This window comes from Amia ocellicauda, chromosome 16 (genome assembly GCF_036373705.1).
Source record: "Amia ocellicauda isolate fAmiCal2 chromosome 16, fAmiCal2.hap1, whole genome shotgun sequence".
Classification (NCBI taxonomy): Eukaryota; Metazoa; Chordata; class Actinopteri; order Amiiformes; family Amiidae; genus Amia; species Amia ocellicauda.
This window is the reverse complement of record NC_089865.1, coordinates 14,619,665-14,646,217: the sequence shown is the minus strand read 5'-3', so window position 1 is coordinate 14,646,217 and position 26,553 is coordinate 14,619,665. Positions and strand designations below refer to the sequence as shown.

Genomic DNA, 26,553 nt, shown 5'->3' with positions numbered 1-26,553 from the left:
TATTTTTAGTACTGCAGTCATACTATATGATTGAACACGTAATTTAAGGTGTTTCTTCGTTTGTTGTACCTTTTTCTGGTTCAACCTTTTCCACTTCAACCTTGGCAACAGGTACAAATTCTTTCACTTCAGGCTTCTTTGCAGGTTCAGGAACTAAAGACATGTTATATGTATTTGTTTATGTTGTTCTTAAGAATATAGCAAACATACATGAGACAACGAATAAGGACATGAAGATTTGAGGAAACAAACAACACTGAACAATAAGAAGAGAATAAAACAAAGACACACACAGGTGAAACTGAACCAAAGAAAGATGTCAAGTTTTTTTTAAATGAAAATGGTAAGATGTGATATTGGTTAGCGAATATTTACTCAAGTCAAATACCTTTCACTTGAGTGGCTTCTCTTCTGGAAAGACTGACTGAAGTAACTTCTTCAACAACGGCTGCCCTGACATCTTAAGTTAATCAAAACAATTTCTATCATTAACCTTTATGTTTATATGGTCAGTTTAAATGTGTTGATTTAAATTACTAGTGTCAAACACTGTTTATGCTAAGCATACTTGAAGTGTTTGGCTTTTACTTAATTCAACTGAAACTCATTCACACAAAGACACATAAAACACACTTGAGACAAAATAACATAATACACTTCATATGACATGACAAAAATGGCAGTTGACTGCTAGCAAGAGAGTAAAGAGCAGGAAAGTAAGAGAAAGTGGATTGTACCTTTAGTAATTATAATTGCTTCTTTTTCTGGTGCTTTCACTTTTGGAATTTCTTCAAACACAGGCTTCTTTCTCTCCTCAGGAACTTAAATATGGAAATACATTTCCATTGTAGAAATGTTGCTAAATAACATATGCCATACATAACATTTGGCTTACTACAGCACACTGGAATCAATGGAAATTAATGCCATAGATATTGAATACCTGGCACTGGTGGTATTTTTTCTTCAATGCGCTGGACTGATGGTTTGGGTGTTTCAGGAACAATCTTTTTCATGTCCTCGGGCACTTTAAAGGACATTTCAGTTTTAGTCTGACAATATGTACCAAGACATTTCTTATGAATGTTTCAAGATGAAAATGGATTCAACAAGACAAACTTTAACAAACAAGACAATGGGAACTTTAACATGAAACACATATTTTGTACCTTTGATTGGAGTCACTCTTTCTGTTTGAGGAGCAGTTATAGGCACTGGAGCCTCTGGTATTGGTCTCTTGACAACTTCAGGCACTTTAAATACAATTATTTCAACTTTAGACTGAGGCTGTTATACAGGGTGTTTGGAATTAAGAATTTAACAGAGACGAACACAGAGAGAAACATACACTACTAAAACTGGACTGCACAGACATACAAAAGTATAAGACTACACAGACAAAAGAGTCAAGAAAGTAAGATTTTTTTTCCAAAAAGTGTCCAAGTGTACTTTCTGTACCTTTCGGAGAAGTAATTTCCTCTTTGACTGAAACAGATACTGGTGCAGGTTTCCCAGGAATGGCCTTCTTTTCTGGTTCAGGCACTTTTAAGAACATTATGTAAGATTTAGAAATCCTTCTCAGAAGCACAAGAAGAAGAATCACACACAGAACATAAACCACACGTAAGAAAAAAACGAGATGGACAACACAAAAGCATGTTTCTTGACTGTTAAATGAAGACAAGATGAGACGAGGTAGTCTCACAAACAAATAAGACACGAGACAAAACAGATTACCACGCTTAAGAACATGCTATTTAAAATTTGATGTCATTCAGAATGAAATGAGCTGATGAACAGTATGTATATTTGCTGCATTTTTGACTGGCCCCGCAAATGCAGCATGGAGTAAGACAATGGGATGATTGAGAGGATGGCGTGCTTGCATCACAGCAGAAAATGGAAAGATTTGCTTCAAGCTGCTCTTAAAATACCTTTCCGTGTAGCTATCTCCTCTCTCTTAGGTGTAACTTTCTTTTCTTTGTCTTCTTTTTTCAAAAGGCCAGGTTTCTTTGGAATAATTTCTTCGATTCTAGGAGCAATTTCCTGTTTCTTTAGGACAGCTTCGCTTTTTGGGACAATTTCTTCTATGGTAGGAACAGATTCTTCTTTCTTCAGGACCATTTCCCTTTTTGGGACAATTTCTTCTTTCTGTGGTGGAGTTTCCCTTTTTGGGACAATTTCCTCTTTCTTTGGTACGACTTCCCTTTTTGAGACAATTTCTTCTTTCTGTGGTGGAGCTTCCCTTTTTGGGACAATTTCTTCTAATTTAGGAGCAATTGCCTCTTTCTTTGGGACCACTTCCTCTCTTTTTGGGACAATTTCTTCTATTTTAGGAGCAATTTCCTGTTTCTTTAGGACTATTTCCATTTTTGGGACAATTTCTTCTATTTTAGTAACAATTTCCTGTTTCTTTAGGACAACTTCCCTTTTTGGGACAATTTCTTCTTTCTCTGCTACGGCTTCCTTTTTTGGGACAATTTCTTCTTTCCTTGGTACTGCTTCCCTTTTTGGGACAGTTTCTTCTATTTTAGGAGCAATTGCCTCTTTCTTTGGTACAACTTCCACAGTTTTTTGGACAATTTCTTCTTCTTTAGGAGCAATTTCCTCTTTCCTTGGTACTGCTTCCCTTTTTGGGACAGTTTCTTCTATTTTAGGAGCAATTGCCTCTTTCTTTGGTACAACTTCCACAGTTTTTTGGACAATTTCTTCTTCTTTAGGAGCAATTTCCTCTTTCCTTGGTACTGCTTCCCTTTTTGGGACAGTTTCTTCTATTTTAGGAGCAATTGCCTCTTTCTTTGGTACAACTTCCACAGTTTTTTGGACAATTTCTTCTTCTTTAGGAACAATTTCTTCTTTCTTTGGTACTGCTTCCTTTTTTGGGACAATTTCTTCTAATTTAGGAGCAATTGACTCTTTCTTTGGTACAACTTCCACTCTTTTTTGGACAATTTCTTGTTTTTTAGTAGCTATTTCCTCTTTCTTTGGGACGGCTTCCCTTTTTGGAACAATTTCTTCTTTCTTTGGTACTGCTTCCTTTTTTGGGACAATTTCTTCTTTCTTTGGTACTGCTTCCTTTTTTGGGACAATTTCTTCTTTCTTTGGTACTGCTTCCTTTTTTGGGACAATTTCTTCAACTTTCCCTCTTTTTTGTACAAATTCTGTTTTTGGAGCAATTGCCTCTTTCATTAGGACAACTTCCTCTCTTTCTTGGAGAATTTCTTCTATTTTTGGAGCAATTTCTTCTTTCTTTGGTATGGTTTCCCTTTTTAGGACAATGTCTAATGTTTTAGGAACAATATCCTCTTTCTTTGGAATGGCTTCCCTTTTTTGGACAACTTCTTCTATTTTAGGAGCAATTTCTCCTTTCTTTGGGACAGCTTCCCTTTTTGGGAGAATTTCTTGTATTTTAGGAGCAATTTCTTCTTTCTTTGGGACAGCTTCTCTTTTTGGGACAATTTGTTCTTTCTTTGGGATGGCTTCCCTTTCTTGTTTCTTTAGTGTCATTTCCACTTTTTTAGGACCAATGTCTTTCTTAGTGGCAACTACTTCCTTTTGGAATTCTATTTGATACGAGATTTCTTCTTTCTTTGGAGCAAATTCTTCTATTTTAAGAGCCATTTCTTCTTTTTGGAAAGCAAACTCCTTAGGAGAAAGTTCTTTTTTAAGAGAACCCTCTCTCTTAAGAGATATCTCCTGAAAGCTTACCTCCTCTTTCTTGATGGAAACCTCTTCTTTCTTCAGAGACATTTCAGCTCTACTTAAAGGAACTGCCTCCTTCTTTATAGAAACCTCTTTTTGCTTTAGAGACACTTCTGTTATACTTAGAGGGACTGGCTCCTTCATAAAAGAAACCTCCTCCGTCATAAGAGAAACCTCTTCCTGGAAAGCCATCTCTTCTCTCTGAACAGACACCTCCTTCTGGAAGGCAATTTCATCTCTCTGGACAGAAACGTCTTTCTGGACAGAAATCTCTTTCTGGTATGAACCCTCCTCCCTCATCTGAGCGCTCTCCTTTGCCTTTACAACAGCCATAGGAGGTGCTACTTGTTCAGGCTTCTTGGGGACCTCTTGAACTTTAAAGAATAGTTGAGATTGAACTTAAAGCAAGATGTAGTTCTAACAAAGATAAACACTTTTGGACAGAACATAGAACACACAAAGTAGGTATTAAACAATCAGGGTGAATAAAAGAGCTAGTGTACATGGGGATGTGTTTTGATATATTTACGAAAACTAACAAAAAGTGCAAAAAAGACCTAAGATCACCAATGAAACAATTCTGAAGAAAAGCAAAAGTTTGCATAAGAGCAGCACACAAAAAGCACTTGCAGATTTAAAATACCTTTTACTGGAGGGACTTCTTTCTTTGGAGCTGGCTCCTCTTTTTTAGGAATGGCTACGGCAGGTGCAACTCGATCAGGCTTCTTTGCAACCTCTGGTACTTTAAAGAATAGTTTGATTTTAGCATAAAGCACAGTACTGTGCTGGTAAAGAATCAAGATGAACGTGTAAAACATACACAATTAAAGAAAAACACAAAACAATGACAGGGAAGACTGCTCTATTATTAATATATATATATATATATATATATATATATATATATATATATATATATAAAACATTGTACTGAACTTGAATCTTCTCAGAGATTAAACTGTAATGTATATGTTGTGTTTTTCTTTGAGGTGACTGTTCATTTTAAAGATATTAAAGGGCCATGCTGACAACCTAAAATGCTGCTTTGTTTTTATATTTAAGGTGTTACGTTCTGCTTGGTCTGCCGTCCTTCAGCCATCAGTTTACTAAAATAAGATAATGTAGGAAGACAGGTACTGCTTCGCTCACAGTGCAGAAGATTCATAAAGACAGAACCAACTGTTGTTTGCATAAGTTTCTAATCTCTGGAACAATTCCTTATAGATGTGAAATGTATAATACTACTACTACTAGTACTACTAGTACTACTACTAATAATAATAATAATAATAGGATTACTTCACATATAATTAAATATCCCTATCAGCAGAGCCTTCCCTCAGGAAACGAAACAGTATGCAACAAGAAACAAACAAAACAAAGGGGAATGTGCAAGACTCCTCCAAAGTGTATAATGGTAAAATGTTTAAATTTAAGCACAGGTACTGCTGCTATTACTATTACTAAAATGGATACTACAACTACTATATCTACATCTATCACTGCTACATTTACTACTACTTATTTTACATTCTTATCCTCTGCATTAACCTTGCTTAAACATGGTTCACAACTATATTTTACAGTGTTTAATCATACCTCTACATGGTTAACCAATACATTTCACTTTGGCTTTTTACACTTTGTGCTATAGCACACCACAGTGATGTTTTATGGCTTTAGTAATTTTATGCAACTAAGCAGTAACGTAACTGTGTCCCTTTATCTTTACGCTTTTCCTATTAGTAATTAAATTGGACTTTGGAACGTAAACCATGATTACAAAACATACAGACAAACAAAAAACACATTGAAGACATGAAATAAAGATTGTTGATGAGAATGAAGACAAGATGGAAGAACAGAACAAAACAAAACAATTAAACAACATAAAAAGAAACCACAGAGAGCCAGCTTGAAGCTGTCAGACAAAACAGGTAGCTGAGCATCACACACAAGGTATGGAAGGACAGAAGAGGGCGAGTTTGAAGATCACTTATCATGATAAGAATACCTTTGGCAGGAGCCACCTCCTCCACTTTAGGAACAGAGACTGGGACTCTTTCCACAGGCGCTTCCTTCTTTTTAACTTCAGGCACTTTAAAGACATTTATTTTTAAGACATTACTTACCGACAGACACATTAAACAATCAAGACAACATAAAAACTGACATGGGCAGGAGGGCTTTAAGACAAGATTTGGTTGATTCAATTTGAAGGGAATTTGGGACTACTAGACATTTGTTTACAAAACCTTAAGACAAACATACATACCAGACATCACAGGATGACAAGGACAGCACCATTTTAGCCTACCAAACTACCAAAGTCATGTTAAAGTAGAAAATAAAATGTGGTTGTTATTTGTTATAAAAATGTACAATTACACATTTTGTGAAGTGTATTTTGTGGAATTTAAATAAACAAACAAAGCAACACATTACAAACAAATAACAGCAGACATCTCTGATTTCCCCAGAAAAAGGGAGTTCAAGTTAAATAATTCAAGAGTTCCAAAGAAATAAATCCATAACAACAAAAAGACAAAAGGGCACAAAGTCTGAACTGTATTCCAAACAGAGTGAGTATTTGTTGTTCTATTGAGGACACACATTGTAGAAATATACCTTTCGTTGGGACAGCTTCCTCCTTTCGAGGAGCAGGAGTTGGTTCTGGTATTTTAGCTGGCTCTGGTTTTGCAAGCACTGGCTTCTTTGGCTCCTCAGGAACTTGAAAGAACATTTGTTGTTTTGTACTTTAGACACAGAAAACATGGACATATCTGCATGCAAGTTCACAACATTAACGTTAAGAAGCACTTCTAGTTTAGAAGCTGGACACCACCCAAGAACAAAACACACAAACAGAAAGTGGTCTGCAATTCATAGATGTTTTGGCCTAGCTACATTACAAACAACATACTGACATATTTATAAGAATATAGTATGGGAAGTATCCTTCACTCTAAAAGCACAGACTGGGATTTCTTTTGAATATGTGATTGTGTATCCAGTGTGTTTATAACAAACGAGCGGTAGACAGATCAGACATAAGAAGAAGCATAAGAATGACAAGGACAATACACAACACGAGAAATATAACAACACTGACACTTCAAGAACACACAATAACGTCTGATTTGAACAGATATCAGTTACACACTTGACAGGCTAAAGAGCACAGGAAGCATTACAAGTAATAGTTTTTTTTTTTTTTTTTAACACAGACATATTTTGTGATGGCTCATAAACAAGCATGCTGTAATTAATTAATAAGCCTCTGGGAAAAAAGGAACATTTTCATTTAAGGAATCCAAGACATAAAGGACTGTAGAGCTTGCATCACAGCAGAGCATGTTCAAACTTTTCTAAAACTGCTTTTCAAATACCTTTAACAGGAGCAACCTCTTCTTTCTTAGGAGGGACTACCCTCTTTGGAGGAGCAGCCACCTCTTTTGTAGAAACGGGTATCCCAGGAGGAACTTCAGGCTTCTTTGGAACTTCTGGCACTTTAAAGAATATTTTTAATTAAGCTAATTGCACCACATCGTGCTGTTAAAGAAATGGACTGACACTGCAAGAACATATAACACTGTGTAACACACACATGACAAATACGGCACATGGAGATTAGACAAATCAGTTGAAACAGAAATATGACACATTTATGTCCATGTCATTTAAAAATAAATATGTGTATATTAACAAAAACCTTTTGTCCACTTTTGTCATCTAACTGCAAAGTCATGCAATTTATTGACTTTCAAAAATGTATTTGTCCAAAATATTATAAACTTTAATTGCTAATTTAATTAGATACATTTTGGATTGATTTTGCTTTCTATTTGGTATTAAAGCTTTGTGTACTTCAGATATATGAATGTTTGCTATTTTCAACCACTGTTCCAAATTCTCAAAATTATGTCCTAGACATCTGGCTCAGACATGTCAAGAGTACTGATTAATGAAATAAATTGAAATGTCAAGATTGGTTAAACGTTTAATAAAACTTAGAACAAAAACTGTTAATGCTGTACTCTCAGCAAAGTGGCCATTTAAAAGGAAGATATTTTGTTGCCAATTACTTTTGGTGTTTTTTTGTTTTTTATAGTGCATTTTTCATGAAATACTTTTAGTAAAATCTATAAATGTACAAGTACTTTAACACATATATATATATATATATATATATATATAGACACACACACACGTACACAGACATACATATATACATTTTGTTCAGTAAACTGATCGACGTGTAGACAACAAAACAATTAAACAACATTAAAAGAAACCACAGAGAGCCAGCTTGAAGCTGTCAGACAAAACAGGTAGCTGAGCATCACACACAAGGTATGGAAGGACAGAAGAGGGCGAGTTTGAAGATCACTTATCATGATAAGAATACCTTTGGCAGGAGCCACCTCCTCCACTTTAGGAACAGAGACTGGGACTCTTTCCACAGGCGCTTCCTTCTTTTTAACTTCAGGCACTTTAAAGACATTTATTTTTAAGACATTACTTACCGACAGACACATAAAACAATCAAGACAACATAAAAACTGACATGGGCAGGAGGGCTTTAAGACAAGCTTGATTAACTTAATTTGAACAAATATTATTCAACAAATATGTTTGTACATACATTTTTTGAAGTATATGCCATTGAAAAGCTCATATTAAATGCTAATAACACAACTCAACTATATCTTTATATAAAGTATATAAACATATACTGACATGTTGACATGTTTGCACACACATATAAGCCGTGCAATATGTATTATTTTTTAATTATTATTAAAGCAGTCTTGAATTTGTAATTTTTAAAGCATGAGGCATATTTTCTTCACATTTATTAAGAATTAACATCACAATTAAGACACAGGGTAAACAGAAAAAACATTCAGACAGAGACACAAATTAAACAAACATGTTTGAATGTTATTTGCATATACACATGAAAAGGGACAATAAGAAGAATGCTTAGGCATCCCAAAGCAGTTAGTCACTGCACTGATAACATAAAAGACAAGAGAAGACAAAGTATGCAGTGCAGCCTTTACTAAATATCCCAAAGCTTTCCAGAGACAATTGGATACCTTTTTCTGGAACGGCCTTCTCCTTTGGAGGAGCCGGGGCTGGTTCTGGCTTTGCAGCTGGCTCTGGTCTTGAAGGCACTGGCTTCTTTGCCTCCTCAGGAACTTTAAAGAATATTTTTGTTTTTTGAATTTGGACATAACATATATGGACATATGTGCATACATATATAGAAACATAACATTAAGAAGTGCTTCTACTTTAGAAGCTGGACACCTCAGACTGCACACACAGACATGTAATTCATTTCTTCATTATGACAAGATACAACAACACACAGAGACTGTAAAGACTTGCAAAGAATAACATAACGAACACGGCAAAATGACAGAGACAACAGCAGTACCTTTAACAGGTGCAACTCCAACTTTCTTTTCAGGTGCAGGTTTTGGTTCAGGTTCAACTTTAGATGGTGGTGCCACCTTAGGTTCAGGTGTAATCTTAGGTACAGGTTTCTTAACCTCCTCGGGAACTTTAAAAGACATTATGATTACGTTAGGCTAAGAGAACATTAATGGCACAATCGATAAGATGTAATCGCACGAGCAAGCACTGTATGCAAGCATTGGCTCTGTCTGCAGCAATAACATAGATTCACAGTAACTCACAGACAACACAAAAAAGATCTCTACTCTGAATGCACTATGAAGCGTCTTTCAAGACATACTTTTAATATAAACACGTATTGAACGTCAGCCATTCAAGAATGTATGTTTGCAAAAACTCTTGACATGAACATCTTCTTTACAAAGAAAGCTTGTAGAGCTTGTTTTGCACAAACATAAAAAGGCACATAACATACACAGAGAACATGACACAAGATGATGATGACAATATACACTTAGTTGGAGCCAAATGTTAACACAAATTTAACAAGGCCTGTAAGCAGCACAGAACTAATTTAAGCAAAAGCATCCTTTTATTTGATACCTTTTTCAGGGGTAAACTTGTCTTTAACAGGAGCAACAGCAGGAGCAGGTTCTGGCTTCTTGACTTCTTTAGGTGCTTTGAAAATAGAGTTTTAATGGTAAGAATGATTATGACCTAGATACAAAAATAATAGCTCCTTGAAAAGATTTTGAATTTCAAATGTTAATAAATCAACACCGGGCCATTCATTTTCCAAACCAACATGGACAAACACTTACAACATTAATACACTAAAACATATGAGAAGCAAAGAATATTGTGTAAGAGTTTTTTTATTATTATTTCATGAGGATGGTTTAGAATGATGGTATTAGACTTGTATGGAAAACACTGGACAATTACATATATACAAGAAATATTTCATATTCATGTTTGATGTAGAAGCTAGTGTTCCTAGAAGCATAAAATGTGTTTCCGTGTGTACAGCAAAACATTTAAAATCAACATACACTTGACAAACGAAAATACACAAGAATATTTAGAGACATACATAGACAAGAGCTTCTTGTCTAACAGCAAGACAATAAGACTGGTTATTTCACACATAACACTATACCTTCAGGTGCAGGGCGTTCTTTCTTTTCTGGTACAACTTCTGGTGTGATCTTTTCTGTTACTGGCTTCTTTGGTTCTTCAGGTACTTTAAAAATAGTATTGTATTTTAATAAAATCCCTATTGTGTATTTTAAAGATAAACCATTTAATAGTAGAGTTTATAAAAAAACACAGTCTCACATATAAAAATCCTTACATTAAAAGCGAAATAAATATTTCAACCAAAATGAGAGAAATAAACATAAAAAATATAACAAACAGTACATTCTCACACTTAAATTTAAAGAGATAAAAACTGTGTAAGACTGTGTAGAAACAGGAAAGAAGTATTTCAAGAGTGCTTGTATCGATTGTCTATTTGTGTGTATATATATATATATATATATATATATATATATATATATGTCTATACCTTTAACCACAGCAGGGGCCTCCTCTTGGGATGGAACTGCAGCAGGTCTAACCTCTTCTGGCCTGATGAAAGCTTCAGGAACATATGCTGAGTTAGTCTGAAGCTACCAAAACTATTATTGTGGAGAAGCACGCATGCCAAAGCAAGAAGTGTTTTGATATAGACAGGCATATGACTTAATACAGAGGACAGACATAATACTGAATATGCTAGACAGTTAGACAAACATGAGAGCCAAGGAAATGGACAACTTAAAACACAAGAATAATATGTTCTCTGCTTATATTCTTTAAGATATGCTTAAAGAATATCTGTTTATTTATTTTAAAAGTACGCAAGACAGCAACTTGCTACTTTCAATAAAGTTATCAAGACAGGAAATATGCAAAGTAAGCTGACAAAGAAGGGACAAACACAAAGACTGAGGTATACAAAACACACAAAAAAACACAAATGCTTGCTTTTAGCAATAAGCCATAGCACAACCAGCATATTTAGATCTCAGTACCTCTTTCTGGGACTTGTTCTCTTCCCGTTACTTTAGTCCTTGAAACTATTTCCTCTACAGGTTCCCTTGGAGGCACAGGAACTTAAAATACATTAAGAATGGTCTTAGAAAATGATACATTAACACACTTAAATGTTTGTTTGCTTTTTAACAGAGAACAGATCATAAAATACAAAATGTTAAAAAAAAAAAAAAAAAAAAAAAAGTTAATATCCCAAACAATCATGCTACTACAGTTCCCTAGAGGGGAACATTTCTGCTTTCAATCTTGTTTAGCCCAAATGCTTAAAATCGTTCCCTTACAGAAATATTATATATAAAAATAACATAACCAATAACATAACACTAAAGTACAAAGATCTTTAAAGGAGTGTTATTATTGAAAATGATATTAAGTTGTTATTTTGACTACAGACACACATATTAATTACAATGCCAACAAGACTGCAAAGTACCTTTTGTGATGGTGACTTCCTGTGTGACTTTCTCCTCTTTAATTGTCCAGCTTTCAATCTCTGGAATAAGAATAAGAATAATACATATATATATATATATATATATATATATATATATATATATAGAGAGAGAGAGAGAGAGAGACTGCAGGGAATACCATTAAGAGGGTGAGAAAAATATTTGGACAGACTTTGATGGACATATATGAATGATCAAAACATACAGAGACACATTTAAGACACATGGTTAAATCACAACATTCAGTTTAATGGCTACAACCTGGAAAATGATTGAAAGAATGATTAAGATGATGAATTAGTTCAAAACAAAACAAAATTACTGGATTTGATAATGATGTTATGAAAGGAGTAAGTGATGAAGAAATCATGGATTAGAATGATTTGTGTCTTATACCTTCAACTTCCATCTGTTCTTCATAATAATAGAAACCAGGAGGAGAGACATCTTTTGAAAGAAGAATGATATGTATTGATCAGTTACTTGAAAGTTTTAAAACTAATTAAGAATGGATTTACCACTTTACCATATGTGCCTCTCTTACCTTTAGTAGTAATGGTAGAAGGCACTTCAGGTACTTGTATAGCAGTATCTGGGACATCTAAGGAATTTTAAATGTATTTGAAATACATGAGAATAGAGAAATGTGTGTGTATATGTCCATGTTATGTCTTTACAACAAAACATAATGCAAACAAGATTATTTTTTACAATCCCAAAATGTATGATTTTGCAAAAGCAAGTCTTACCTTCAGGAGGTATTCCTTCTTCAATTTCTGTGAAATAATGAAGCAAGTCATTTAGTTAAAAATACATCTACATTTAAGGAATCAAATAATAATGTATTTCTCCTTGAAAACAATACCAACCTTTGCCAGACAGGTAAAGTTCAGCAGTGCTTTTAGCTTCACCTCTTGGCTCCAGGCGTGCAATCACAGAATAAACACCTACAAAATTATGAATAAAGATAAGTTAGTTCATTTTATTTGAAATGTTGTATAACATTTATTATATATATATACAATTTATAATTAGGCAGACAAACCTTCATCTTCAGATGTTACATTGTGTATAGTCATGAAATGACGTCGCCCTTCACTTCTGAAACTGTATTTTGAGCTCTCTTTAAGCTCTGCTGTGTCTTTGTACCATGTAACAATAGCATCATCAAAGGAAACCTCACACTCAAAGGTTGCAGACTGATGTTCATTCACCACAATATTCTGGATTCTCTTGGTGAATTGAATTTGCTCAGCTGAAAGAGATAAATAGATGATTGAAATCAGCATTGCTGTTATTTTTTGAAAGGAATACAAATGTAGGATGAAGTCTTTAATCTTCCATTTTTGGGTTGATCTATTGGTTGTGGAGATGTAGGTTCAGACTGATTAAATTTAAGAATGATCAATCCTCCATTTCCTCATCCTACATATGTATCTTAATCTGAAGATTCACTAGGTTAAGTAATAAAAGTAAAAATGGGAAGCACAATGTTTATAAAATGTAACAAGAAAGAACACCAAGTGCAATTAGATGACTTTGAAGGGAGGGCAAATTAAGAGGAAACCCAACCACAAATCGAGCACAGAAAGAGAAAGATAGTACCAAAACATATTACATATTAAAAAAGGCTCAAGAAGGTTTGGAAAGAATACCTCCAAGATGAGAAGTGAAGAAATATGCAAAAGGACAAGAATATATAAAATAAAAAATAAAAAATGATTTAGCTATGGTTATAAGATACATGAGTGTTAAAAATGATGCCAATGAAAGAGGTTAGCGATTAAAGATCAAACACTTGACACCAGATGAGTGGATTAGATTGTCCAATTCCACGCTTTTGTCGTCTGCAAATACAAACCTTCTACCCAAAGATCAGCTGTGGTCTCAAGGTTGTCATATCTGCAGGTAAAACGCCCTTGGTCTTCTGTTCTAAGATCTTTAATAGAAAGCTTCTGTATTTTATCTGTGACATCAAAAATGTATCTGCCATGTGGCTCTAAAAGCCTTCCATTCTTAAACCACTGTGTTTTTACATTAGGCACAGAGAACTGGCAAGCCAATGTACATATCTGGCCTTCCTTACCAGCTAAGGGTTGAAGAGGCTGTTCCACTACAGGCTCTGAAAAGTAAGAAAACAAATATGGTTAGCATTCTCTCTACGTAGGAATGTATTCATCTGTGCTTTAATTCCATGCAGTGCAAACAGGAATAAAACAATATACCTACCCACAACAGTTAACTTAGCACTTGAGATGTGTGGACCACACACAACACGGTAATTTCCTTGGTCCCGTGTCTGGCAGTTTTTGATTTTCAACAAATGGCGGTCACCTTCAATACTGATGTCATACTTTTCATTGGTATCAAGCTTTTCAGTTCCTTTGTACCATGAAAGTTTGATTTCTGGATAGTTGATCTTGATCTCACATTCAAACACCGCCTCCTTATTTACAATTGCTGTTTGATCCTCAATGTCTTTCACCAGAGTGACAGGCTGAAATTAAACAATATTAATATTATTAAAACATCAACATAAGTTAAGTTGGTTTATGTTTTCTTTCAAGATATATAATATATCCCATGTATTGTTCGTACCTCATCTGTGCTCATTCTTTGTTGCAGGAATGAAACAAGGTTATCAAACTCCTGTTCCTCTCCAGCAGCTCTGCCCTCATGTTCCACCTCCTAAATCAGAGCAGAAACCGTTTTAAGTCACTAAATAAAATCACAGATTCAGATATATTAAAATACCAGGGGTTTTTGGAAGGGGATGTTTAGTAACCATACTGGTCAATTGTCTGTTCCTTGATACTCCAAGTTGCACAAAAAACAAGAAGAATAAGAAGAATATACACTACAGATTTATTTTAAATTGTAAACATTTTTAACGACATTACAATCTAAATTATGTATTTATTTATTATATTTCATAGAAGTTCAGTAGACTTTTTCTTGAATTTGAATTTCTATATTATTACAAAAGAGATAATAAATCCAATGAAAAGCTTACCACTCTGTGCGTTTCATCTCCACGCATTTTCTTCAGATACTCAATTGCCTGAAGAAGACCACGGTAGTCTGTGATTCCATACATGCGAGCATATTTCTCATACTCTTTGGGGTCAACATTCCTGAGCAGCTCAATGATGTCAATTTCTTGTTCTTCTTGCGGTTCCTTTGGCTTAGAAGGTACTCTAGACACAAAAAACAGAGATAACCATTATATACTTACTGAAATTATTTTGATAAGTCTTCAATTGTATATGTACCAAATGGCAGCAAAATATTTCAAGAAAAGTATCATCAAAGTGTGACATACTTTTTCAGTTTGGGCATTTCAACTACGGTTTCTTTCTTCTCTTCCACAGTAAGGGTGGTACTACATTCAATTTCACCAAACTTGTTGGTAGCAATGCATCTGTACTGTCCAGAATCAGTTCTGGTGACTTCCTTGATTTCAAGTTTGGCCTCTTGCCCCTTTTGCTCAACAACGATACGTCCTCCATGGTTGATTTGCCTCCATTTTCCCTTCATCCATTTCACATTTGGAATGGGATCACCCCCAACTTTGGCAATGAAAGTCGCAGTCCCCTCTAGGAATATAATAAAGCAAAAACATGAATTAACCACAGGGACATTATACAATAATGAAAAAAGTGAATGTTTATATTATTCTTGTAGTTGCACTTACTTTCGCACACTTTGAAATTCTTGGGCTCCTCAATGAAGTACAAGTTGTCTAATTTAGCAGGTTTAGCTGCGGCAGGTTCTCCTGGTGCAACTCTGATGCCTTCTGCTTTTTTATCTAAATTAAAAACTTATTTTTAATTAGATTGTTTAAAACACATTGAAAGGTGTGCATCTTAGTCAAGATAAAACTGGAAAATTGTAAGGCATACTCAAAATCTGCACCATAATAACACAAAAAATGTATATATAAAAAGGGTTTGGCACTTTTACATGTAAGGAAAGAAGAGAAAGGATTTAAAGCACTTAAAGGAAAGTATAACAACATACATTTATCTTCCCAAAGCATGGCTTCAAATGATGAGGGCAGACATGATCAAAACCTTTGCTAGTATCAAAATATAAATAATTATACAAGGTAACTTTAAAAACAATCTTCAAAGGTAAAATAAATGATTGCTTATGTTAACATAAGAAGATCAAATCAAATAATGTTAAAAATAATTGTACCTTTGACAGTCACTTTGGCCTTGCAAGAATCACTTCCAGCCTCATTTGTGGCCTTGCACAAGTAATCGCCAGCATCAGTTTTGGTAGCAGCACTAATTTCCAATGTTGCGGTACCATCAGCAAAAGTAAGTTTGCACTTATCAGAAGATTTTAGCTCTTTTCTGTCTTTAAGCCACTGAATTTTGATTGGTTCAGATCCATGGACATGACAACTCAGATGCAGCATTTCACCTTCATTAACCGTTTCAGGTTTAAGAGGGACATCACAAACTGGAGGTCTTTTATGTTCTGAAATTACAAAGATGGTTATGATTTCATTGTACATTCACATAAGCAAAACCTGCATTTTCAAAGACATATATCACACATTTTCTAAACTGTGCAACATGATGCATAAGATAAATCTACTCAACATTGCAAATCAAGCAAGTTGGCAACCAATATATTCTATAAATCCCAAACAAACAGAAGTTACAATTTAAAATTGCTACATTTCTTCTTAAAGTGCATTCTATCCAATTTTAAGAAACTATTGAAGAAAAGTGGCAATATATGACAGTGTAAAGATGAAAAGGTATTCATACTGACCTTTGATAAATACAGATACATTACACATGGCTGTGCCAGCTTCATTAGCCGCTCTGCAAGTGTAAGTACCAGAATTGATTGGTGCAGCTTTCTTAATGCTCAGAAGAACTACATTGCTCTTGAATGACATATCATAAAAGTCAGAGATTTGGATTTCCTCTTCATCTTTAAACCAGGCAATGCTCATTGGCTGGGAGCCAGAAACACGACCCTCTAGTTTAACGAGTTTTCCTTCTGTGTCCTCGATGGATTCGGAAGGCCTTTTCGTGAAAGTAGGTGGAATTTTGCGTTCTGAAACAAATAAATAACCAAGACATGTAATTATGTGTATTCAGACTATAGTTTTATTCACAACAATAATAAAATGTATTAAATAAACATTAAAAAACATAGTCTATTTCAAAATATGGTCATTATATAAGCTATTGGATAATGCATTAATAATTAAAACAATTAAGATATTACATTGTAAAAAAGAAACCCAAGAAAAAGACAGTTCCCATCCAAGAACCCATTATGAAATACCTTTCACAGAAACTTGACTTGAACAAGAATCTTTCCCAATTTCATTACTAGCATGGCAAGAATATTGACCAGAGTCTGCTTTATCTGCTCTTAAAATGGTCAATTGTGGTCTGTTATCTGTGCAGGTGATCTTGTAATTTCCTCCAGCTCGGATGTCTTTGTTATCCTTTGACCATGTGACTTTGATGGGCAAAGATCCAGTCATGTGACAATCAAGTTCAACACTGTCTCCCACAGAAACATCCACAGGGAACAGTTTTTTGTCAAATACAGGAGGAAACCTTGGTTCTAAAAATTAAATGGAAGAGTAAGATAAGTAATATAAAACACATTGGAAATGTCAACAGAAATATGGGTTATTTAAGAAATGTCACAGATTTCAGCAAGAAATGCTTAGTATGAAAGACAATAACACAACAAACCTTGAAGTGTGAGCTTGGCTCTACAAGAAGCAGTCCCAACAATATTGGAAGCTATGCAAGTGTACTCCCCAGAGTGTTTCATTTCACTTTTAGCAATTTCTAGGACTGCAGAATTATCAATAAAAGAAGTTGTGAATTCCTCATCACTTGTCAAAGGTTCACCATCTTTAAGCCAAGAAATCTCAATAGGAGAGAACCCAGTAACACGACACTCAAATTTAACTGGAAGCCCTTCAGTTTGCTGGAGACTGGTCATTTTTCTTGAAAAGGTAGGTGGTGTTTTGACATCTGAAATAGAGTAGTTACACAAGAACACAGTTGTATAAACAATAAGTAACATGAATTATGGCAAAATTGTACTTATCTTAAAAAAGAACAGTAATATAGGTTTAAAAAAGAGAAATAAGATTATCACCTTGTACAGTTAAAGAGGAACTTGAGGAAGCTGAACCAATATTGTTTTCAGCTTTGCAGCTGTATTCTCCAATGTCATTTTTAGTAACTTTACTGAGTTTCAAAACAGCAATGCCATGGATGAATTCCATTTTGCAAGTAGGAGTGGATCTCAATTTCGCATCACCCTTAAACCAGGACACTTTAATTTCAGGTGTTCCTTCTATTTGGCATTTCAAACAAACACCATCTCCAACTGTCACATCCATTGGTTCCAAATTTTGAATAAAAAAGGGTGGTTCTAAAGTAAAAAATAAATAATTATATGAATGATAAATTCATACATCTTTAACAGGTAATACACAGATGTAACTTAAATTAAAGAAAACAAACCTAATATTGACACAAAAGCTTGACTTGTATCACGTCCTGCCTCATTTTCAACTTCACAAGAGTATCTCCCTCCAGTGTCTTTGTCACAGTCAAGACACTCCAATATGCAGGAGTTCTCCGTAGTTGTAATATTGTATTTTTCGGAGGATGTAATATCCATGCCATTCTTTTGCCATGTTACAGATATTTCCGGGCTTCCAGTATACGTGCATTCAAGAAACAGAGATTTCCCTATTTCAACACTTGCATCCTTCAGTTTCTTCTGGAAGTGTGCAGGCTCTAAAGCAAAGAATGCAAGAGTGCTTGAAAATTTGTAACATACTTAAATAATTGAACATGTTCAAATTATTATATATAAATAATGTATATTGTGTTTAAAAAAAGAAATAAAAATAGAACTAAACAAGATAATAACCAACCTTTAACAAATAGGTTTGTTGTGCAACTATTTTTTCCAGCATCATTAGTTATCTGGCATGTGTACTCTCCAGATTTTGATGAATCAACTTTGTATAGCTCCAAAGTGGCCACTGTGCCTTGCAAAATGATTGCACAGCTCCTTCCAGAAACTATTTCTGTGCTTCCCCTAAACCATTTTAATTTAATGGGAGGGGTTCCACTGACAACTCCCGTAAATGTAACATTTGAGCCAGGTAGGGCTTCCAAAGCTTCTGGTTTCTTCACAAAAGATGGTGGTTCTAAATACAAAAAGAAATAAAACAAGCAAGATAAGTAATCAGTTTACAAGCGATACAAAGATCATTGCAGATAGACCAATAAGGAAACCAAGATTGGAAGACCTTATCTGCCTACTTGTGTATTTACTGACCTTTTACAGTCAAAGATGCAGCGCACTCAACAGATCCAGCTGAATTTGTTGCAACGCATTTATACTGTCCAGCATCTGACAGCTCAAGAGTGGTAACGTTCAAAGTGCACGTATTTTCAACAAATGCAACTTGGTACTTTGTTCCATCTATGATCTCTTCTTCGTCATGGAACCAAGAAACAGATAAGGGAGGTGATCCAGACACTTTGCATTCAAGTTGACCCGCTGCACCAAGAATTGCATTAGTGCCCTTTAATTTTCTTGAGAAGGAAGGAGGTATGATTTTATCTGTTTAAAGAAATGATCAATTAAACATCAGTGTCAGAGACAAAACATAATGCATGAGAATTGTTATTAGCAGAACTAGTGCATAACTACTAACCTAATACGGTCACAGACATTTGGCAGCTCTCACTGCCAACGTTGTTCTGTATCTCGAATGTATATTCTCCTGTATCTCCCTTTTCGGCAGACAGAATCTTAAGACTGGCAACCATTTTGGAAAAGGTGACCTTGTATTTCCGACCGGATAGCAGCTCTCTACCATCCTTAAACCATTTTGCTTTCAGTTCTGGTGTGCCAGCTACAGTACATTCTAATGCCGCCGGATCCCCTGCGGTTACACTGATTAGTTCTGTTTTATCCACAATTGAGGCAGGTTCTGAAATATAATGAAGATCACATTCATATTAAGATAGGCAAGGAAAACATAAACCCAATTTATTGAGAACTAAAATGTAAAGAAATGTAAAGACAAGGTTTTTCTTTGTTCATACTAACCTAAAACAGCTAAGGATGCCATGCACTCCACCATGCCTGCATCATTTTTAATCTGACAGATATATTTCCCAGAATTGGATGCTTCTGCTTTTAAGATCTTCAGAGTCACCACGTTCTTTTCAAAGGCAATCTTTCTATTGTCACTCTCTCGAAGAACATCTGCCTTGTCTTTAATCCAAAGAACTGTCACTGGTTGTGAGCCTTTAATAGTAGCAGATAATGTCACTTCTTCTCCAGTGACAGCGGTGGCATTCGATAGCTTCTTCACAAACGCAGGGGGTTCTGCACAGTTTCAGAAGATTAGGACAAGTAAGAACATGTGGCAAACAACATAGCAAACATCAGACATATGGCAAAATCATATTTACAGTTGTACTAACCTTTGAGCTTTACAATACCAGTGCAACTATCACTCCCCACATTGTTAGCCGCCTTGCACTGATATTCACCAACATCAGAGGCTTCAAGACTTAAAATGTGAAGAGTAGCATGATACCCCTCATGGGTGACCTTGTATTTTCTACTGTCTTTAATTTGCCTTTTGTCCTTGTACCAGGTAATATCAAAGGGCGGTGAGCCAGAGAGCTCACATTCAAGACTGACATCTTTGCCCTTCATTCCCTCCAGTGGTTCAGGGACTTTGGTGAAAGTTGGTGGGTCTAAAGAAAGCAACAGGGATTTACACACTTAGATATATTTATCTTGCATCTATGTACATTTTTTGCTAATTTGCTATCTTTTCTAAGATAACAATCTTTTCAGTAGAGCATCTTGCTTTGTAGAATGTAGATTTCTCAGCTTGATTTATCCATTTTAAACCTTTGATTATTAAGGGTAACACAGTTATTCTATATTAAAATCACTTTCTTGAATACTGCAAAAAAATGTGTATCCAGCTGACCTTTAACTGAAAGTGTGGAGCTGCAGCTGACAGTCCCAGCGTCATTCTGAACTTCACAGGTGAAGTCTCCACTGTCGTCGAGGCTCGCAGAAACAATTTCAAGAGTAGCCACAGAGTTGATGAAGGAAATGATGTAGTTTTCACTCTCAGTGATAATATTGTCATTTTTTAACCATGAAATTCTGAGTTCAGGGGACCCAGATACTTTGCATTCAAAGCGCAAACCTTCATGTTGCTTCACAATCTTTGAAGACTCTAGTTTCTTTACAAATTTAGGAGGTTCTGCAAAACCAAAAAAGGAAGATTAAGTCAGGATTAAGAAACAATCAGTAATGAAAATAATTCATTAAGAAATTCAAGAAAGACAGAAGATGGGTGGCAGAATTTTTAAGAAGAGTTAAGATTAGCCTGAAAAAAGAATGTCTGACCATTTTAGTTAAGACATGAAGAGAAATGGAAGATATGGAAGAGTTAGTAAAGAAAATAAGAAATTCAAACCTTTTACAAGTAAACTTGTTGTACAACTCGCTGTACCAGCATCATTGCTAACATGGCAAGTATAACTTCCACTTTGTGAAACTCCAACAGAAAAAAGATCTAAAAAGCATGATAAGCCCTCCAGGCCAGTAATGCATGTCGGTCCAGTTATTATTTCTTTGTCATCCTTCAACCATTTCACTGTAAATGGAGGTGTTCCTTTTAAGGTACTCTTAAAGTGTACAGTAGATTGAGGAAGAACAGTCTGGGGCTCTGGTTTCATTGCAAAACTTGGTGGTTCTAAAAATGTATTCAGAAAAACAAAAGAAAGAGTGAACTAAGATAGGCAACTGACACCTTCAAGAGATAATATGGAAACTCATTTTTAAAGAGGAAAAGCCTTTAAGCTTGGGTAAGTTCAACAGAGTAATGCTGACCTTTCACCACTAATGCACCACTGCATTCACAACTTCCTGCTTTGTTTGTTAGTTTGCAAGTGTATGTTCCAGCATCAGTTTTCTCTAAGTGTTCAGTCTCCAGGGACACAGTATTATCTTCATGGGCAAGAGTATATTTTGTTCTGCCAGATATGATATTGCCATCCTTTTGCCATTCCACACTTATTGGCAGCGAACCAGAAATTTTGCACTCCATTCGGACAAATGATCCCAAAACTTCTTGCATTTCCGTTAATGATTTGAGGAAAGATGGAGCTATTACTTGTTCTGTATACAATACAAAAGCAAGGTTAAAGATTCCATTGATTACTTATTTACATGTAAATGCTTGAATACTATATAACAAGAAGGTATGCACCAACCTAGCACAGACAAAGTAACTTTGCAGCTGCAGGTTCCAATAGCATTAGAGACCTCAAAGGTATATTCCCCACCGTCTTCCATTTGTGCAGACAGAATCTTAAGGCTTGCTGAATCCTTCATGAAACTGATTTTATGCTGTCTGCTGGGTGTGAGCTCTTTGTCATTTTTAAACCACTTAACTTTGAGCTCGGGTGTGCCCGCCACTTTGCACTCTAAACTTACTGGGTCACCCGCAGTGACACTCACTGCCTCTGGTTTCTCTGTAATTGTAGCAGGCTCTAAAGGAAACAGAATCATAAAAATATATAGTATTCTTTTTAAACAGAGCAGATATGATCATTCAACATCAAATTAACTGACTCTATAATATAAGCAAACAAACCTTGCACCAACAGAGTTGCAAAGCATTTCTCCTGTCCTGCATCATTCATAACCTGACAGGTATATCTCCCACTGTGCCACACTTCTGCTACATCAAGTCTTAAGGAAGCAACATTATCCTCAAATATCATCTTGATATTAGGGCTTTCCATGACCCAGTCTTCATCCTTTTGCCATTTTACGGATAAAGGAGGTGAGCCAGTCACCGTACACTGAAATTCAGCTGAATTTCCCAGAATTGTGGCAATATTTTGGATCTTCTTCACAAATGATGGTGGTTCTATATTTAAATGAATAAATAAATAAATGTTATAGTTTATCTTTTTTAGTTTTATAACATAAGAAAGTAATGCTGAAACCCTTTGTTCACCACTGACCTTTCATATGAAGCACTGCCCTGCAAGAGCAACTTCCAACCTCATTTGCTACAGTGCACTGGTATTCACCAATATCTAAAGCATCACATTTCTGAATATGCAGGCTAACAATGCCATTATCCTGTGAAGCCGTGTGCCTTTTGCTGGTTCTGATTTCCTTATCATCCTTATACCAAGTCACTTCAAAAGGAGCTGAACCAGTTACTTGGCATTCTAGCAACACATGAGAGGCCTTCACAACCTCAACAGGCATTAATTCCTTTATAAAGGCAGGAGGCTCTGAAAAGAGGAAGGATTAATAAAACTGATTTAGTTGAAGCATCTAACTTTGTGTCACAAAAAAGCACAATGGACATAGAAACTCAGTTCACCCCTTCTTTGTATACTAACCTTTCACCTTTACTTCAATACTGCAACTTTCACTACCCGCCTCATTGCGTGCCTCGCAAACATAAACTCCACCATCTTCAATGTCAGCGCCAATTATTTGCAGGCACACCAGGGAGTTATCAAAGGACATGATATATTTGTCACTGGGACTTATTTCATTTCCATCTCTAAACCAGGAGATCTTTATTTCAGGGGTGCCAACTACCTGGCACTCAAATTTTTTGCTTTGTCCTGGTTTCAAGAGTGCTACACTTTCCGGCTTCTGAGTGAATTTTGGAGGTTCTAAAAATAAAAGTAGGCATATAAGTACACAGTGCAGAGCTCACACAGAGTAGATCAAGAATTAAAAATAAAAATAAATAACAAACACCTTTGACAAAGAGAGTGGCTTTACACGCCGCGGAACCAACATCATTACTGATCTCACAAGAGTAATCCCCAGAGTTGGAAACCTTTGCAGAAAAGAGTTCCAGCAAGCTTGCTGTGTTATCCTTCCAGATTGAACAAGAAGATCCAGACAGCAGCTCCTTATTGTCTTTAAACCATTTTATGGTTAATGGTGGAGTGCCACTAAAGAGAACTTTAAACTGCACTCTTGATCCAGGCAACACATCTTTTGCTAGAGGAGGTTCTACAATGGTTGGTGGTTCTACGCAAATTAAAACGAAAGAGTCACATGAGGACAGCTCATAAAATAACAGTTAATTAAAAATAAATAAATTGAAGAAATAATGCACATAAATCAATAGCAGAAAGTCAATATTGATCAAATTCATCAAACAAATTAAAATAAATCGAAGATCTTCAAACCTTTCACAATTAAAGGACCAGAGCACTGGTCCCGTCCTGCTTTGTTTGTCGCAATGCAGGTATAGTTGCCGCTGTCAGAACTGTCAAGACGACTAATTTCCAGAAAGGCGGTATTTTCATAAAATGTACATTTATGTTTTTCATCCGTCACTATCTCTTTATCATCCTTGTACCACACAACATTCATAGGCAAGGACCCAGACACAAGACACTCCAGGTGGGCAAAAGATCCTTTGATACTGTCCACAGTTTTGAGTTTTCTTGTGAAAGATGGCTTGATGATTTGATCTACCCAACATAAAATAAAAGATGTTGTGAGAAAATGATTCAAAAATCAGTTTCAACACTTAATAATGGAGAAACATGGGTATGTTCTTTATATACTAACCTAGAACTGTAATATAGGCCTGACATGTGCTAGAACCAACATCATTGGAAACCTCAAATGTATATGTCCCGGCATCAGCCTTTTCCATAGAAAGTATTTTTAAGGATGAGCCTTTATCTGTAGTGAGGATTTTATATTTCTTGCCAGATGCCAACTCCTTGCCATCTTTGAACCACTTCGCTTTTAGTGCTTTAGTTCCTGAAAATCTACATTCCAGTGTAGCTGGGTCACCAAAAGTAACACTGATGGACTCACATTTCTCAGTAATGTTTGCAGGTTCTGTGATAAACAAAACATGTATTTACTTAAAAACTTGTTATGTTAGGGACAAAGCACAAAATGTGAACTGAAATAATACAGTTGGAATAAAACTAATGTGATACAATAGTTGAAAGAGACTTATTATTTTACTTCCATTTTATTTTGAAGGTCTGTTAATTTATTTAATTTAAATGTAATAATACATTATAACATTTTATATTTTAATTAATAGGAAATAAATAACAAGATAGTGTAAAATGAGATCCAGCTATCAACAATGTTAATATGTTTAAACTTTTTAAAATCAGTGTTATTTTATTTTTTTAATCAAAGCATAAAATAAGTATAAGTATAAAACTAACCTTTTACTACCAAAGAGGCCGAACATTTCTGAGTACCGGCATCATTCTTTGCCTGACATGTATATTTTCCACTATGACGTGTCTCAATATCTGTGATATGCAATGTTGCAATATTGTTCTCAAAATAAATGTTTATATTTTCCCCATCAGTAACTTCATGATCATCCTTTATCCATGATACAGTGATTGGCACTGATCCTTTCAAGGTACACTGCATTGTAATTTCACTCCCTACCAGGGAATTAAGGTTTTCAAGCTTCTGTATAAATGACGGAGGTTCTAGTAAAACAAAATAATACAGTTTAGTGACTTCACTGTCTCAGGAAAGGTAGGTATTTCACAAATAAGATGTATATGTATTAGATTATTGCATTCTTGCCACCAACCTTTCAAAGTCACTTGACAATCGCAGGATGACTTTCCAACCTCATTTGATACTGTGCATTGGTAGAACCCAACATCAGATGCATCACATTTCAAAATATGAAGAGTAATTGTGTCATTTTGCAAGCTCATTCGGTGTTTTTTATCACTCCTGACAGGTTTACTGTCTTTATACCAAGTCACATCAAATGGAGCTGAGCCAGACACATTGCCTTCCAAAATAACATCTGACCCTTTGACAACATCCTTGGATTCAAAAGCCTTTGTAAAAGCCGGGGGTTCTAAAATACATGAAAAGACATGAAAATAGTGTCCATCTGCTAACAAATGTAAATAAATAAATAAATAAATAACAATCTTAAAGATTTTATGCAAACCTTTGACTGTAATCATGCTGCTACATCGATCGCTGCCAGCTTCACTATAAGCTTCACAAATGTAATCACCACTATCATCAACAACAGTGTTGACAATCTCCAAAACAGCCACGGAGTTACTGAACGACATCCTATACTTATTGCTTGAACTGATTTCACTCTCATTCTTGAACCATTTAATTCTGATTTCAGGAGTGCCCGTTACTTTGCATTCCAGAAGAACAGGGTGTCCCGTCTCTAACAGCTTTGAAGACTCAAGCTTCTTCACAAATGTTGGAGGCTCTATAATGTGAAAAACAAAGCATTCAGAAGATGTGTAAAGAGAGTTGCATTAATACAAGAGACAAAGAAGGATTAGAAGAAGAGAAGCACCTTTCACAAACAAGACAGCGGTGCACGTCACCTTGCCAGCGTCATTGCTGACTTGGCAAGTGTAATTGTCTGAATCAGAGGGTTTCACTGCATGAAGCTCTAGAAAACTTGAAGATGCTTCTTTTTTGATGAAACAGGCTCCACCTGTTGAAATTTCCTTATCCCCCCTAAACCATTTAATTGCCAGGGGGGCGGTTCCGGTAAAAGAACTTCTTAAGATGACAGTTGAACCAGGTATTACATCCTGTGACTCCAGTTTTGAGGTGAAACTTGGTGGCTCTACATTTAGTCAAGAAGAAACAAAATACGTTTAATCTCAAATAAAATACATATTGCAGAGAAAAGCATTATCAGGAGCAATAGCATTAAGTAATAAGAAGGCACTTGAAATTCAATAAACAGCAATATATTTATATATATGCGACTAAAAACAAGATGAAT

At 35.4% G+C, this 26,553-nt stretch overlaps 1 protein-coding gene across 1 annotated transcript in view; it reads right to left on the bottom strand.

The window, feature by feature from the left end:
• The window catches only part of ttn.2 (titin, tandem duplicate 2), a 162,588-nt gene that overhangs the window by 94,154 nt on the left and 41,881 nt on the right, over nt 1-26,553 (bottom strand). Inside the window, exons 51-102 of the mRNA XM_066688525.1 lie at nt 26,113-26,391; nt 25,741-26,022; nt 25,366-25,644; nt 24,980-25,258; nt 24,357-24,635; nt 23,969-24,256; nt 23,529-23,807; nt 23,159-23,440; nt 22,769-23,047; nt 22,393-22,671; nt 22,010-22,288; nt 21,627-21,914; nt 21,211-21,489; nt 20,713-20,994; nt 20,192-20,470; nt 19,812-20,093; nt 19,414-19,692; nt 19,032-19,319; nt 18,622-18,900; nt 18,203-18,481; nt 17,832-18,110; nt 17,417-17,704; nt 16,995-17,282; nt 16,470-16,760; nt 15,882-16,169; nt 15,376-15,489; nt 15,004-15,277; nt 14,695-14,878; nt 14,280-14,369; nt 13,911-14,178; nt 13,768-13,803; nt 12,727-12,936; nt 12,551-12,628; nt 12,431-12,457; nt 12,226-12,282; nt 12,078-12,128; nt 11,663-11,722; nt 11,208-11,288; nt 10,700-10,771; nt 10,289-10,372; nt 9,733-9,807; nt 9,149-9,274; nt 8,805-8,906; nt 8,111-8,194; nt 7,092-7,211; nt 6,331-6,432; nt 5,717-5,800; nt 4,346-4,444; nt 1,935-4,076; nt 1,459-1,542; nt 944-1,027; nt 70-153 (exon numbers count right to left, since the gene is read on the bottom strand). Of these exons, the coding sequence (XP_066544622.1) occupies nt 70-153; nt 944-1,027; nt 1,459-1,542; nt 1,935-4,076; nt 4,346-4,444; nt 5,717-5,800; nt 6,331-6,432; nt 7,092-7,211; nt 8,111-8,194; nt 8,805-8,906; nt 9,149-9,274; nt 9,733-9,807; nt 10,289-10,372; nt 10,700-10,771; nt 11,208-11,288; nt 11,663-11,722; nt 12,078-12,128; nt 12,226-12,282; nt 12,431-12,457; nt 12,551-12,628; nt 12,727-12,936; nt 13,768-13,803; nt 13,911-14,178; nt 14,280-14,369; nt 14,695-14,878; nt 15,004-15,277; nt 15,376-15,489; nt 15,882-16,169; nt 16,470-16,760; nt 16,995-17,282; nt 17,417-17,704; nt 17,832-18,110; nt 18,203-18,481; nt 18,622-18,900; nt 19,032-19,319; nt 19,414-19,692; nt 19,812-20,093; nt 20,192-20,470; nt 20,713-20,994; nt 21,211-21,489; nt 21,627-21,914; nt 22,010-22,288; nt 22,393-22,671; nt 22,769-23,047; nt 23,159-23,440; nt 23,529-23,807; nt 23,969-24,256; nt 24,357-24,635; nt 24,980-25,258; nt 25,366-25,644; nt 25,741-26,022; nt 26,113-26,391 (11,925 nt within the window). The remainder of the gene's footprint in view (nt 1-69; nt 154-943; nt 1,028-1,458; nt 1,543-1,934; nt 4,077-4,345; nt 4,445-5,716; nt 5,801-6,330; nt 6,433-7,091; nt 7,212-8,110; nt 8,195-8,804; nt 8,907-9,148; nt 9,275-9,732; nt 9,808-10,288; nt 10,373-10,699; nt 10,772-11,207; nt 11,289-11,662; nt 11,723-12,077; nt 12,129-12,225; nt 12,283-12,430; nt 12,458-12,550; nt 12,629-12,726; nt 12,937-13,767; nt 13,804-13,910; nt 14,179-14,279; nt 14,370-14,694; nt 14,879-15,003; nt 15,278-15,375; nt 15,490-15,881; nt 16,170-16,469; nt 16,761-16,994; nt 17,283-17,416; nt 17,705-17,831; nt 18,111-18,202; nt 18,482-18,621; nt 18,901-19,031; nt 19,320-19,413; nt 19,693-19,811; nt 20,094-20,191; nt 20,471-20,712; nt 20,995-21,210; nt 21,490-21,626; nt 21,915-22,009; nt 22,289-22,392; nt 22,672-22,768; nt 23,048-23,158; nt 23,441-23,528; nt 23,808-23,968; nt 24,257-24,356; nt 24,636-24,979; nt 25,259-25,365; nt 25,645-25,740; nt 26,023-26,112; nt 26,392-26,553) is intronic.